The 13,664-nt window shown below is 38.0% G+C and overlaps 2 protein-coding genes across 2 annotated transcripts in view; one reads left to right on the forward strand and one right to left on the reverse strand.

Annotated features, from left to right (window-relative positions):
- LOC106618861 (uncharacterized) overlaps nucleotides 1-13,664 on the reverse strand; it is a 323,886-nt gene that overhangs the window by 32,890 nt on the left and 277,332 nt on the right. The window contains exon 4 of the mRNA XM_014236756.3: nucleotides 60-2,127. Coding sequence (XP_014092231.3) covers nucleotides 60-1,599 — 1,540 coding nt within the window. The 5' untranslated portion in view covers nucleotides 1,600-2,127. The remainder of the gene's footprint in view (nucleotides 1-59; nucleotides 2,128-13,664) is intronic.
- On the forward strand, nucleotides 9,024-9,673 carry LOC106618852 (uncharacterized). Its single transcript, XM_014236747.3, has 2 exons — nucleotides 9,024-9,307; nucleotides 9,379-9,673. Exons 1-2 carry the CDS (start codon nucleotides 9,112-9,114, stop codon nucleotides 9,582-9,584), a joined length of 402 nt encoding a protein of 133 aa, XP_014092222.2. The 5' UTR covers nucleotides 9,024-9,111; the 3' UTR covers nucleotides 9,585-9,673.

The raw sequence follows: 13,664 nt of genomic DNA on the forward strand, positions 1-13,664 counted from the left end.
ATAACCCTTTAAATAAGCCACCATTTGGATCTGCAATGTAGAAAACAAATGAAACTCACCGTCTTCGAATTTGTAGCATGGACACGCCGAATTCTCATCGAAACTAGGACATTCGATACTGTTATGATTATTACTTTCGCCCTCGTGCGTATTCGAGAGGCTAACAACGCCACTGCTACCGCTCCCCGTCAACCCGCTGCCACTACTAACACCTTGACTTACAGCACCAAAACTGCTGCCGCTTAAGCCTACACTGCCAGGGCTGCCATGGCCCACGGAACGTGTAACGCGATGGTGACGAATCCTGCTCAAGCCTGCGTCTACGCTTGCGTAGTTGTTGTTGCTGGTGTCGGTGTTAGCATTTATGGGACTGTGTTGCTGCATGCTACACAAAGTGTTGCTCCCACTGGGCACATTGCGAATGATATTATTGTTGCTGCCGTGATATTTAGCTGTTGGTGATTCATTTGACGTTGTTGTTGTTTCAATGTCATGCAGCATGCCATTGACGAAGTGCGCATTCCATGCCGTTTGCGTATCGGGCTTGTCATCTCCGCTGCCCTCTGCTTCCGCCAACGCAATGACGGCGTAGTCAAACATTGTTGTTGTCGCTGTAGTTGTGTCGTGTGTTTGCCGTGCTGTTGTTGCTGCTGCTGATGACAGCGATGAGGATGTGAATGTTTGCGTAGCCGCCGGCAATGCTGTTGACACTGTCAACGCACCCACCGTGAGCGCCGCCAACGTCTGCACCAGAGCTTTTGATGCGGTCGTTGAATTTACGCTGAGCTTGGTTGAGGGAATGATGACATTTCCGATAGCGTTGTTTGTGGTGTTGTGCGTGTACGTGAAGTTGGTAGTTTCGTTGGTCACAATGTTGTCATCACTCTCAGTTGCCGACGGCGGCGGCGGTGGAGATGGCGACTGCGCCGTTTTGCTGATTGTGGCTGCTGGCTTTGATGTTGCTATTACTATTTCTGTTGTTGTTAGTGTAGCTCTCAATGTTGGTTCCGTGACAAGTGTCGTTGGCGCTGTTGCTGAGGTCTGAGGTTTTGTATTCGTTGCTGAGGGCAGTGACAGGCAAATGACGAGCACAAGGCAAACGCGCAGCCATTGTTGTTGTTGCTTTAGAATCGTGGAAAAGCGGGCGCTCCAACAGGCATCATCGTCTTTGGAGAATGCGCATCGTTGTAGTGGCTGCAGCAGATAATGCCGCCAATGTTGTTGTTGGGATTGTTGCTGTATTCGCCTTCGCTTTTGGCTTGCTGCTCGTTGCGCTGAGGGGATGTTCATGTCTTTGCTCTTGTTTTTGCTGTTTTTGTTGTTGTTGTGGTCATCTTCATCACATTGCTGTCGGCAAGTGTTGCTATCAACTCGCTTTGACTGTAAAGCTTTTGTTGTAGCTATGCAATTTGTTGTTGTTGTTGCTGTCGTAGATTCGCCGATTTCGCATAAACCAATCGGCCAGCGAAGCGCTGTCCATGCCGACGATTGCGTTGCTTTGGTTGCAACTATGTCTTTATCTGTTGTTGTTGTAGTTGAGGATGATGTTGTTGTAGTGATTTCACTATACTGCCTGCTTATTTCCACGTCCACACTCATCGCGCTGCTATGGTGACTCGCTAATATTTGTTGTTTTCGTTGTTGTTACTTGTTGGTGTTGGTTTAGCTGTACTTGCTCCGAGCAACGTTTAAGTGCGGAAAGCCCACGCGACTTCGCAATAATTGTTATACGACTGGCAACTCTCGACTTGCAATTGATATCTCTGTTTGACATTCACAATGATTATGTTGTCGTTGGTATTGTATCCGTTTGTTGCCACATACACATAACGGCACGGTTTACTATGTTGTAGGGCACCTGCTTTGTACCGCGGCCAATGATCACTTTGAAGCCGCTCTTTAGCGTATCTTCCGAAACAATTGCCTTGAGTGTTTCGGTATTTACAGTTAATGTCGACTGTCAGCTCGGCCCGTTACAAGCCTTTCATTTGGTGTTGTTGTTGCTGTTGAACTCAGCAGTTGTATGTCGTTTGTTGGCATTACTGTGGACTTAAATGTTCGGTATTGGAAATGTCGTGATTCCCTTTACAATCCGTTGCACGATTTGAAGTACCGGTTGCAGGCCATCTGAAAGAGAAATGTTTGATTGAGTTTGTGAGGAAACTTTAAAGTAGTTTTGACTATAAATAATAATGTAAAGAGTAATTTGGGTCTCCTATTTATCAGAAAATCAAGTTCTTGTAAGAAAAATTGAACCTGTGAAGGGTACTAAGGTTTCGGTGCAGCAAAGTTAATGTTTTTTTCTTGTTTTCTGTCAAAATTTTTACTTCTCAAAATACACAACCCAGCAGCGGCCAGGGTTGATTTCTCGATTACATATCACATTACACAACATTAAAGGTCAGAATAATAAGAGACGGAAGGTATTTCAAGGAATAAAATAAATATTTCCGTAAATATTTTAATTTATTATTGCCTTAAATAATCACAAGCCTATCTCATACTAAATCCACAGGTTTTATGATGCTGAAACTCCAACTATAATTCAAAGGAAATTGTACCCTCGAAGGGGTATCTTTCTCACGACCAAAGAACCATACTATAACAAAATTCTTCTCGGAAAGAAAGGAAGCATCGCTGAAATTATCGTTATTCCATCCGATTAGTAAAGGAGTCCGAAATGATGAGCCGGACTAGTAGAAAGTAGACAAAGAAGAAAAATGCTAGATTGCTACGGCAATTAGAATAATTCCCGGCAGCGGACTGTGTAAGCATCCATACATATATATCGTAAATACCATTTCCACTATAAATTTTGCATATATCCAGCGAAAAACATAACCCAAAATAAAAAAACTTAACTCGATCCGAACATGCCTACAACAAAAGCAAGGATTAGATATTCGTCGCATATTCTGCATTCAATGAAACAGTTGTAAACATTAATCATTTCTTGTATGCTTTAATCTACAAGTATCAAACCGCTTGTTCCAACCTCTTTTGAAAGACCTACTTCTGAGACATTCCCATTAATGACCCCCATTGCTGTCATTTACATACTGGAGATGTAATAAAAAGTCAATGAAAGAAAAATTAAAGAATGTAAATCTTAGATTCCCTAATAATGTGGATAGTTTGTTGAGTAAGAAGAAATTCTGCATCCATATTATTGCTTTATCTCCCACTTGAGACTGAGACCTTTCGTCTGACAGCAGAGTTCAACTGAAGTTTTCACCCAACGTTTTGAGGTACAGCCTACTTCTAATGGACAACTTTTATGCAGAAAAAAATACTTTAGCTGGAATTCCACACCAGATTTCTCAGGTGCTTTGACTTTCAACTGCTATTCATATATGGAGTACCACAGGTAAGAGGCCATAAGCAATGACGATTTTCTTTAAAAACTTTTCTTAAAGTAAAAGACTAGCTCTTTGGCCACACCTTATAGTGGATCACCTTAGACCCTCCCTCCCTCCCTCGAGGCACATTTCATCAGATAAATTCAAATATTTCTTATTGAATCGTTAATAAAAAATCGAGAGCAAAAGCTTTTCCTGAACCCTAAATTTAACTGTAAGCTGCAGTCGCTGTCACGATCATAAAATTATTTAAGTGCAGAGGCTGTAGTGTCACAAAATTTGTAAACCTAAACCTCTTTTAAGATATATACATGAAGATTGTTCACTATTCTCGAAGAAAACAGTTAAAAGTCCTACTCGTAAGTTGCAACCGGTCTGATTTGTTTAGAAAATAAGAAGATTTTAAGAGAGCAGGGTACAGTTTCTCATATATTTACTTTCTGTATTGAAAACTTCACTAAAAATTATTCAGTAATTGGATTCTAAGCTTAAATGAAATTTTTACAATTTTTATTATTTTCTTCAACTTTCTTCCATCAATTTTGACCCAAATGCGAAGGGAAAATGATATTTACAGAAATTAGACATTTTCATATTTCGTGCCAAATGCCATTAAATTCTCATTAATCCGCTATGTAAAAGTGCAGAGTCTTTTAAGACACTGTGTGGTTTGGCCAAAAACCATGAAAGTAAAACTAATAGAAATGCTGGCTGCCAGCATAATGTGCACATCCGACAAGTGATGCAATTTGCAACCGGACAACCGAGGATAAACACAATCGCTGCTGAATTGCTATAAACAACAATAACACGTCGGATATGGTGAGAATTAAAAGTTTCTCTTGGTGGACCGCAGGAAATGGTGAATATTTCAAATGCGAAAGTGACAAAAGAAATATTACGTGCAAAATGATTTGGAACGAATGCAAATTGCATTAATGGTTACGAGAAAATTTGAGGAAAAAATTAAATTAGTTATAAATATTTATACTGTATCATCTGCCGTTGATGAACTATTGGGATGTAGGCAAGTTTAGAAAGAAACCACGTTATCTATATAGCTTCACTATGATCGAATGTAATACAAATACTTAGAGAGTTACCAAAAAGGAAAAAGAGAGACATATTTGAAGCGAGGCCGAGAGTAAGAATAGCTTGAAATATTGGCGGACAGGGGGATTAAGTTGAATACTTTTAAAAACAAATAAGCTACTAGGGTAACAGTAATATATATGTATATTATAAAAGAGATGAAGAACTCTAATCTCCAAGTAAAGACCATGAAATTAGCTTATCGCAATCCAACTAAGATTGTTCAGCCGGTATCACGGCTGAACATCAACAACAATCCGGGTGCCGACTGAACTATTCAAACGCGGTGGTGACAAACTATTAGAGAGCGTGTATCAACTACTAACCAAAATATGGTACAATTAAACCATGTTATCGATTGAAATCCAATCCAAAAGAAGATTGAGCAGAAAAACTGCCCCAACTACCGTATAGTTTGTGTAGTAAATATTGCATACAAGGTACTATGTAGTTTGTTGTCTATTCAGTTGAAGCCTGAAGGAGATACAATGAAACATACAAGTATATGTAATATATTGTTTTTGTAGCAACAGAAGTAATTTTTAAAAATGCTTTCGAGTTGATGGCCTTAGCCAGATAAAAATCCGCGTGCATGCCGGTTGTGTTAGGGGAACGAGTGAGAAGCAGATAGAGGAGAGTAGTTGATAAAAGGTATCTATTTATAAGATGTTATGTTTGAATTTAGTATTCTTTTGAAGCTTATGGGGCTGTCTTAGGTTGCAACATCAGCGGCTTAAGTGGAATTGGGAACAAACTCTCCGTGATACTTGATACAGTAAGGAGGAGAGTAAGCGTGGTGCGAAACCAATTCATGATTGCAAGAATTACAGACTCTGCTTGGCGATTATGTCGGCCGAATATTGGACACAGCGCGCGAACCGAACCATAATTATGATAAAAAATGTCTACGACTTGCAAATGTTGTTCCGAAGTAGGTATGGTCGTTATGAAGTCTTCTGATTTAGATCCGTAACTGATGACAAAATACATTGAAATGTATGTATGGTTGCTAGATAAGGCTTCTGCGTAAGATTTTTATCTTTTTCTTTAAAAGTTTCTTCTCGACTAAGATGGAATGATAAGCTTTGAGAACTTATAACAACGCCATTGTGGCAGCTGTGAATTACAAGAAGGAGAAAATACCGAAAAGGCGTCTGAGAACAAGATTAAAGTCGTTTAAGCTTCGGTTGGTTCAATAAAGTGATGGAGGATACTCGAAGTTAAAAAAAGTTCAAATTTTTACTTTTCAGAAAAAAAAACGAAAAGTCTTAAACAAAAAACAATAGGATTTTGATTTTAATTTATTTGAACTCTTTTTTGCTTATGGTTATTTGCAGCGTATAACGCTTGAAATTTGGTGCATATTTTTTTTTTTGGACAAAACACTTTCCAACTCAATTTGACTTGAATTGAATACTTGTGTTTCTGTATTCGGCTGCTGGGCGCACTAAAAATTTATTATTGCCATTTACTTTGCCACTGTAACGCAATATGTCTGCGCTGAAAAATACCATGGATCACGTAGCATAAGCAGCTACAAACTTCAAGCGGAAACACCTAACTTCCATGCACTGCACTTACATACACAAACATATTCGAAATTTCTTCAATTTCCGCACATCATATTTCGTCAAAGTGCTGCTGTTTCGCTGCCGTCTTGCGCGCTCATCAGGCTTACGCTCAGCCTTGCCCGGCGCCCTTGCTTGGTGTTTACTTCGCCTCACTCAAAGACAGCCAAAGCAAATCACCATGAAAAATTACCCAGAAGACAATTCGAGCAATGCCAAGCAGACAGCCAGCTAGCAGCTAGTCGGGAATGTGGCAAAGGCACAAAAAAGTCTCAAAAAGTAAATGAAACTCTTCCAAAAAATTTCACTTATTTTCGCTTTAGCGAGAAATTTTCAACGACACAGCGCAGCTGCTCGTCGCTAAGACCGAGCGGCAAGGCAAGAAGGCCGTCGAAAATCAGTGCTACAGCTGAAATTGGCACTTTTTAACACATTTCGCTCATTTTCACTTGGCCAACGTGGCATTACACACACACACTTGTATATATATACATATAGAGTTATAGAGTTTCCCACGTTTTGTGCGAGATGGCAGCATTTTGGTGCCGCCTGCGAAATTCATACTGGCGCCCATAACGAAATACGCTAGCACAACAGGATGTAAAAAATTATACTCGAATTCTAAAACGGCATTATTGTTGTTATTTTAACTAGCTGATCATACAACGGCAGCAACTGCAGCAGCAGCAGCCACTGTTCTTGGGCGCACTTGTGCTCACTCAGCATAAATCTGATGGCTCAGCTGATGGCGTTCACTTTTTCAAGCCATGACCATTTAGCGACAAATTCTGCAGCAACAACAACAAGGAGAAGTGTAACCGGAGTGTGCAGCGAGTGGGTTATGCATGCGAAGGGGCACAGGCATATGAATGAATCAGGCATTGTGTTGGGCGGAAGTAGACGGTTAGGAAATGCATGTCAAATGGACGCGTTCAAGAAATAAATGAAATGCTTTTAGCGCACTCAGTGGAAACTGGGCGAAAGCGCGGCGACAACGGTGTCAAATATCCAAACTATTTGTGCTTTGAAATTTACAAAAGTAGTGGAATTTGAGAAATGTTAGCCGCTTTTATTAGTTCTTTCTAGCAACAAAAGACTGTGTGCTTTATGAAAAATTGCTGCCGATGGAGCTTTTGTATACCTTGCGATTCAATTTTTTCCAAATGGTTTCAAATATAATATTTTGGTATTTCTGGATCCTTTGAGGGATCCTTTAATGAGCCTGTTAGAGAAAAAATATATTAATTTTAGTTCGCATACATTGTATTTTAAGACCATATTGAAAACAACGTGGCTGCCTCTGACAGTCTTCTTTATAGAACAACTTTTAAAAATTTTAGCAAAAGGGCATCTGCAAACAGCAGAGCAGACAACAAGGGTAGGCTCAAAATAAAGATTTTCTAATTGTAAGATAGAATAATAATAGCGAATTTCAATAATCCACAATATGCTATAGGACAACGTAAGCAGATATGCCGGTGGCACAGACGGGAATTTTTGTTCTCTATCCAGTGTATAAAAATTTAGACCTATGTAAATGTATATATTTCGATTCCAAATAAAAAAATGATTTTAAAGGGTAAAATGCATTTTAGCTAATAATAAAATTTGGAAAGATCTACACTCAACCTTTAGTCCGCTACAAATATCTTTACTTTAATATTTTATGTGCTTGTCTTTTGCCATTATCACATCTTTAAGGCGTTTGTCGCGCTGCGTCCAATATTCGATCGACATAATCACACAGCAGGGCCCGTAATTCGTGAAATCATGAATCGGTTTCGCACCACGCTTACTCTAGTGGATACTGCGCAACCTCAGAATCGCCGTACAGTGCGCCCCGTGGACGCTATTGCTGCTGTGGAGCAGAGTATCGAAAGAGACCTGAACGAGTCCATTAATTTTAAAATTAAAAATTTAGCGGAACGATTTTGGTTTGCGGGCTTACAAAATCCAACTCGTGCAAAAGTTGAAGCTGAAAGATCATCAATGAAAAAAGTGTGTTTAGCGATTAAGCTCACTTTTGGTTTGAGACGCCTTTATATCCTCAAAAATTTACTGGTTGATGTGATCTATGGGCGGAGGGAATCATTTATCCATATTTTTTCAAAGTCTTGGGAGAACGCTATAGAGCCTTGATTAATGACTTTTTCGTGAATGAATATGGGGTGAACGAACTTTGGCTCCAACATGACGGCGCTCCATGCCATACAGCAAACGAAAAAATCAATTTATTGAAGGAAACGAAGCGATTTAACACTGCTGGAGAATGTTTTGTGCGGTAATGTGAACTCGCTTGTCTACACAGAAAAGCCCGAGATGATTGACCCGTTGGAGGAAGTGCCTGTCCTAAGTTCGTATGAAACAGTACTTTTTTTCCATCAGTGAGTTAGATCTACTTATTATGCATATACGCAGTCCGCGGTTACGAGGAAGAACGTCAAATCTAAATATATAAAAATTTTGTAAGACACAAAATCGAATTATAAAGATTATGCTTTGAGTTTTAAAGTTTTCAAATTTTATGCAGAAAGGAACACACATTTTTTATAGATTACGTTTAGATCCCTCCTATGGAAATCCACAATTAAATATTTACTCATTTAAACGACGCAAAAAACTCTAGCAAAATTTGGTTCACTTCGCAAACTCTCGAAAACAAATAAACACATACTCGTATGTAGCTAGTCTTTTATATTGAAACAGGTGTTGAGCCGTGACTAACAGTACATTTATATAAGACAACGAACTCTGTGACGGAATTTTAGGTTTTTATAATATTGTTGCGTTAATTCTAATTTACGTTACCTTGATTTTGCAAATTTAATTTGCCAAACAAAAATATTTGCGAAATTGTGCGAAAAGGGGAAAATTGCCATACGTAAAAATTGCAAACAATAATATTAACATTTCAGTAGAAAAACATGGATATTTTGGTATAGCACAAGGCCACATTTTACCTATAAAAGCGAATGCGCCAGAAATAGCAATAGTTGCGAAAAAAGTTGGCTGAAGTCATAACATCAGAGTGATTTTTAAGTTTTTAAATTATTTCGCTATACAAATCGTTTAATATTAAAAAAAAAGTACAGATGCGTTGCCAACTTTTAGCATTGGGCATTTTCGTCGCGCTTCTTTCATTCGCCTACACTGCGCAGGTTTGTGTCCTGGATATGCGCAATTGTAGGCGCCAGAAAAACGTTTGCGCACGCTTCGGCCAATCGAATTTGTGTCAGAGTTTTAGTAACTACTGTGCTCTGCAATCCGCTAATTGTCAGCAGACAGCGCGTAAGTATTCAATTATTTTGAGGAATTAGAAAAATATTGTTTATAAATATGTTTTCTTCTTTTTCATTCAGAATACACCGTGGTAAATTCGTCCCTTTGCAGCCAGTTGAGTAACGGCGTAAGAGGTTTTTGCCTTAGACAAACTGGTGGTAACAGTGGTACCGGTGGTGTCGGTGGTGTCGGTGGTGTCGGTGGTGTCAGTGGTGTCGGTGGTGTCGGTGGTGTCGGTGGTTTCGGTAGTGGGGTCAATGGACAGCCAATTCTTCTTAGAGGCTAAATTTTGTGTTGAAATTTTGATATATTTTTATGCACTTACTTTTTTCGTCAAATATTCCATGTTAATTGAAATTTATTTATTTTTGTGAATTACCCCTAGTTTGATGTTTATTAGTTACCTACATTTTTAATAAAAATAAATAAATGTTTACACAAATGTCTTTTGGCCATAAGTAAAGCTAAAACGCTAACGCAATTAGGTCAATCTCACACTGCCAGCAAAAAGCAAGGAAACAAAATTTAATTCATTTTACTATTTTGAATCAAACTAATAGCCTATGCAGAAGACATACCTATACTAGTGGCGAGCAAGTTCTAAGACATAATTAGTAGCGTGATGAATAGCGTTCTAAAAGTCAAACACCAATGAACAATATCGGCTTAGCTAGAGGTAAATGCCGGTAAGACGGATATGGTAGTCTTTACAAGGAGGTACAGGATCCCATTATAGAAACCCCCGAAAGTCAACGGGGAAGAGTTAACTACTGAGGACCATACCGAGTACCGGAGAGTAATTTTCGACAACAAACTGACGTATAAACTCAATGTGGAAGAGAGGGTGAAAAAGACCAGTGGTACCCTCTACACATGTAAGAAGATGCTAAGGTCAACTTGGGGCCTATCACCTGCCCTTATGTATTGAAGTTACACAGCAGTTGTCAAGCGATTCTTATTTTACGGTGCTTTAGTGTGGTGCACAGCTGCAAGCAAAATCTCATGCAGCGACTCGCTGCTTTCTGTAGAACGGAAGCACTAATAAGCAAGGAAGATCTAAGTTCAGGTATAACCAAACGTTTCTATTGCAATTTGCCAGGAACAAAGCCAGAGAAATGCCTTCAGATACATAGGTTTGTTAGAACAACGAAAATCAATATATGTAGTATATGGTAGTTTGGGTAATTTGTGAACCAATTTTACAAATTTTCAGCACTAAACTATAGTATATATAATATTTCACGATCAGTCAATTTTGCTAAGTTATCTTACTTATTTGTCGATATATGTGATTCAAAGTCAGCCGGTAGTTCGAAAATCTTTCTACAGGGTATATGGGGACTAAAGGAATTATTGACCCGATACAAAGCATTTTTGACATAAAGACATATTATTATCAGAAAAGGATTGTCCTCGAATTTCAATAATATATATCTTTAGTAACAAGGGTCTACATGTATGGTATCTGGAGGGTTGAAAAGTTTTAGTCCGATTTGGACAATTTTTAGTAATAAGGTGGCGCACTTGAAAGGCACTATTGAGGAATATTTTGTATTTGTGAAAGGTATTATTATAGGTTCGGTGCAGCCGAAGTTGACGTTTTTTTTTTGTTTCAATTAAGATTGCCACATTCTATTTTTTTTTAAATCCTTGTAAGCTAATACTTTAGTAAAAATTTAAAATTCCATTACGTCTCGATGGGGATTAGAAATCTGCTTCTTTAGCTCCGGAAAATGCTTCAGTTCAATTTGAAATTTTTGTACCATTAGTTTTCTCAAGTAGTGTACCCAAGTTCCTAAGCCTACTTCTATTATATTTCTTTAAAAATAAATATTTGTAACAATTGACGACTTAAATCCGCTTAACGCGGCACTATAAAAACCCGCGACGTATCACTCAGTTACCATAAAAAGTTTTAGCGACCATGAAAGTCTACGTCACATTCGGTTTGGTGCTCGCACTTTGGTTGTCTTTGGCTCTCGGTTTTCGCAGATGTGTTATAACAAACTACGACTGCGTAGTGGACCAGAGAATTTGCGCACGAGGTCCATTTGGACGGTGTCGTACTTTTATAAACCTATGCACGATGGAAATGGCGAACTGCCGTCGCTTCATTCGTAAGTCTTATGAAATTTAAAAAAAGTACGGTTAATAAAATATAAAATTTCTTTGTGTTCCCTTCAGCGTTTACCCAAACAAATGCGGCCGACTGCAATGGTTTGGCTAATAATACTTTGGGAAGTTGTTAGCAAGACGAGGCGATAATAGAGTTTATTTAGTTTAATTTGTATATAAACAAGTGCTGAAAATTTTAAGTGTCATAATTAGTTTCAAAAACAAGTGGAATTTATATATTTCTATGATAATACCAATTACAATAAAAATCTGCCACATCGCTTTAACATAGCAACCCAAAAACTATAAAAGAAAAGGTCTTGCCACTCCAAAGCCAAACAAATTTTTGTGCTCCAGTGATGTCGTTTCGAACTAAGTCTAATTAAGAGATAGTGATGAATTCATGTTTCTTCGTATGGCACACAATTTTATTACTCTTGAATGTATTCGGCAACTTTTAAACGTTTTGAAATGGCTGCAGCCTGCACCCTGCAGCGAGTAAGGCTTTCAGTTCCACATCTGTAAATACTTTTGTCGCCCAGATATCGCCACTTTTAAATCGTTCAAATCACTTTTGGCATTTTCTCTCAGCTAGGACATGTCTACATAAACTTTTACCAAGCTGAGTTTTTCTTCACATTAAAGTGATGAAAAAAACTTCCCGCAAAAACAATTTTCAGGCACTAAATTTTTGAGTGAAAAAATTATTGTAATTTACGCTTCAAATGAATAATATATTATATTGAAAAAGACACACAAGGCCACAGCTTTCCTATGCATGATCGGAATATGGAATGGATAAATGGAATGATAATCAAGTTACGCCAGCTCTTAGCAAGCTGTAATACACTGAATACAGTTATAGACCGAATACACGAAACTAAAACATAATTTAAATTTTTTTGAAATAATCAGATATATAAATATGATTATAATAATAGAAAAAAACATAAAATAAAAATTTGTTAAATTTGAACAACGAAAATATGACATATTCGGTTATTGTGAAGTTTTGGTGTTTAAATAATTTATAACCAAGAACATCTTAATCACTTAGCTAGACTATCAACTTCCCTTTTTACTCAAAGTTGTCAAGTTGAAAAATTATGTGAATTTCTATACTTATTAAAATAATTCTGCTTGATTTAAACTACTTGTTTGTTAGATTCGCCCTTTCGCTAGTATTGTTGAATGGGTGAGAGCTTATTATGTGCGAAAATGGCAAATAATTATTGCCACTACTGTATGGTAGCATAATTATTGTGGCATACTTTCAGGCGTACGTGAAATAAATTACTTTTAAATACGTTTTGTGCTTTGAAGTTTCGACAATGTTTATTTAATACAGCCTTGAATAGGTCAAGACATTTATTGTAGATTAAAAATTATACAAAAATAATGTAATTGAATTTTTCCACGAATTATTACTTATTATTTAAACCAAATGAATGCCTTACTTAAAATTGTGGTTGTCATGAGCACAGACCCAGAGTTTACCGTGAACAAAACAGCAAACTTGCCACCTTTTCTAACGCAGTCACATTTTCACTTTTGCGTGTTTGTGGCTATGTTGGTGTGAATTTGTATTGAACGGTGGTGCTTCGCGTCGCTAAACAACTACAACAATGCCGGCTGCCGCCTATACACCGGTGGTGGCATTGCACTTGTTTTGTTTACATTAATGTTCAGTTTATGTACATTTAATAATGACAGTGAACGCGTTGGCCATTACCAAACAAACGCTGGTGAAAATGCGAAAATCTTGAATGAAAATTAATTTGAAAATTCTGCAGAAGCGACGCGTGGGCCATGCCCTAGCAATAACAATTCGTTTAAATTGAAATCGGCTTGCAATTTTCTTCTGGACAACTAAAGTAAACAAGTGAAAGAGTGTGTCTGTTTTCAAGGGAACCTCAAGTGGGTGAAATTTGGGGGAAAAATAAAAAATAAAATGTGTCTAAACAATCGAAAATCAAAATTAAAGTGCTAAATTATGGAAGAAACGCCGAAAACAGCATACAATAAAACACAAAGCAATGGTAAAGAGCTTGTACCGTTAAGTATGTAAAAGTGGAAATTGCGCAAATACGTCTGAAGTGGCCTAAACTAACAGTGACGAGAGCAAGACACCCATTACTTGGTCAGCAAACTCAATTAAGACGCCTTGTAGGCGTGTTTCAATGTACTCGTATGTATGTGTGTGCCTGTGTCTAAGTGTGCGTAAGGCATTTGTGCGTGTAGCTGTTGTTGG

The sequence above is a fragment of the Bactrocera oleae genome, chromosome 5 (genome assembly GCF_042242935.1).
Source record: "Bactrocera oleae isolate idBacOlea1 chromosome 5, idBacOlea1, whole genome shotgun sequence".
In the NCBI taxonomy this organism is placed as follows: domain Eukaryota; kingdom Metazoa; phylum Arthropoda; class Insecta; order Diptera; family Tephritidae; genus Bactrocera; species Bactrocera oleae.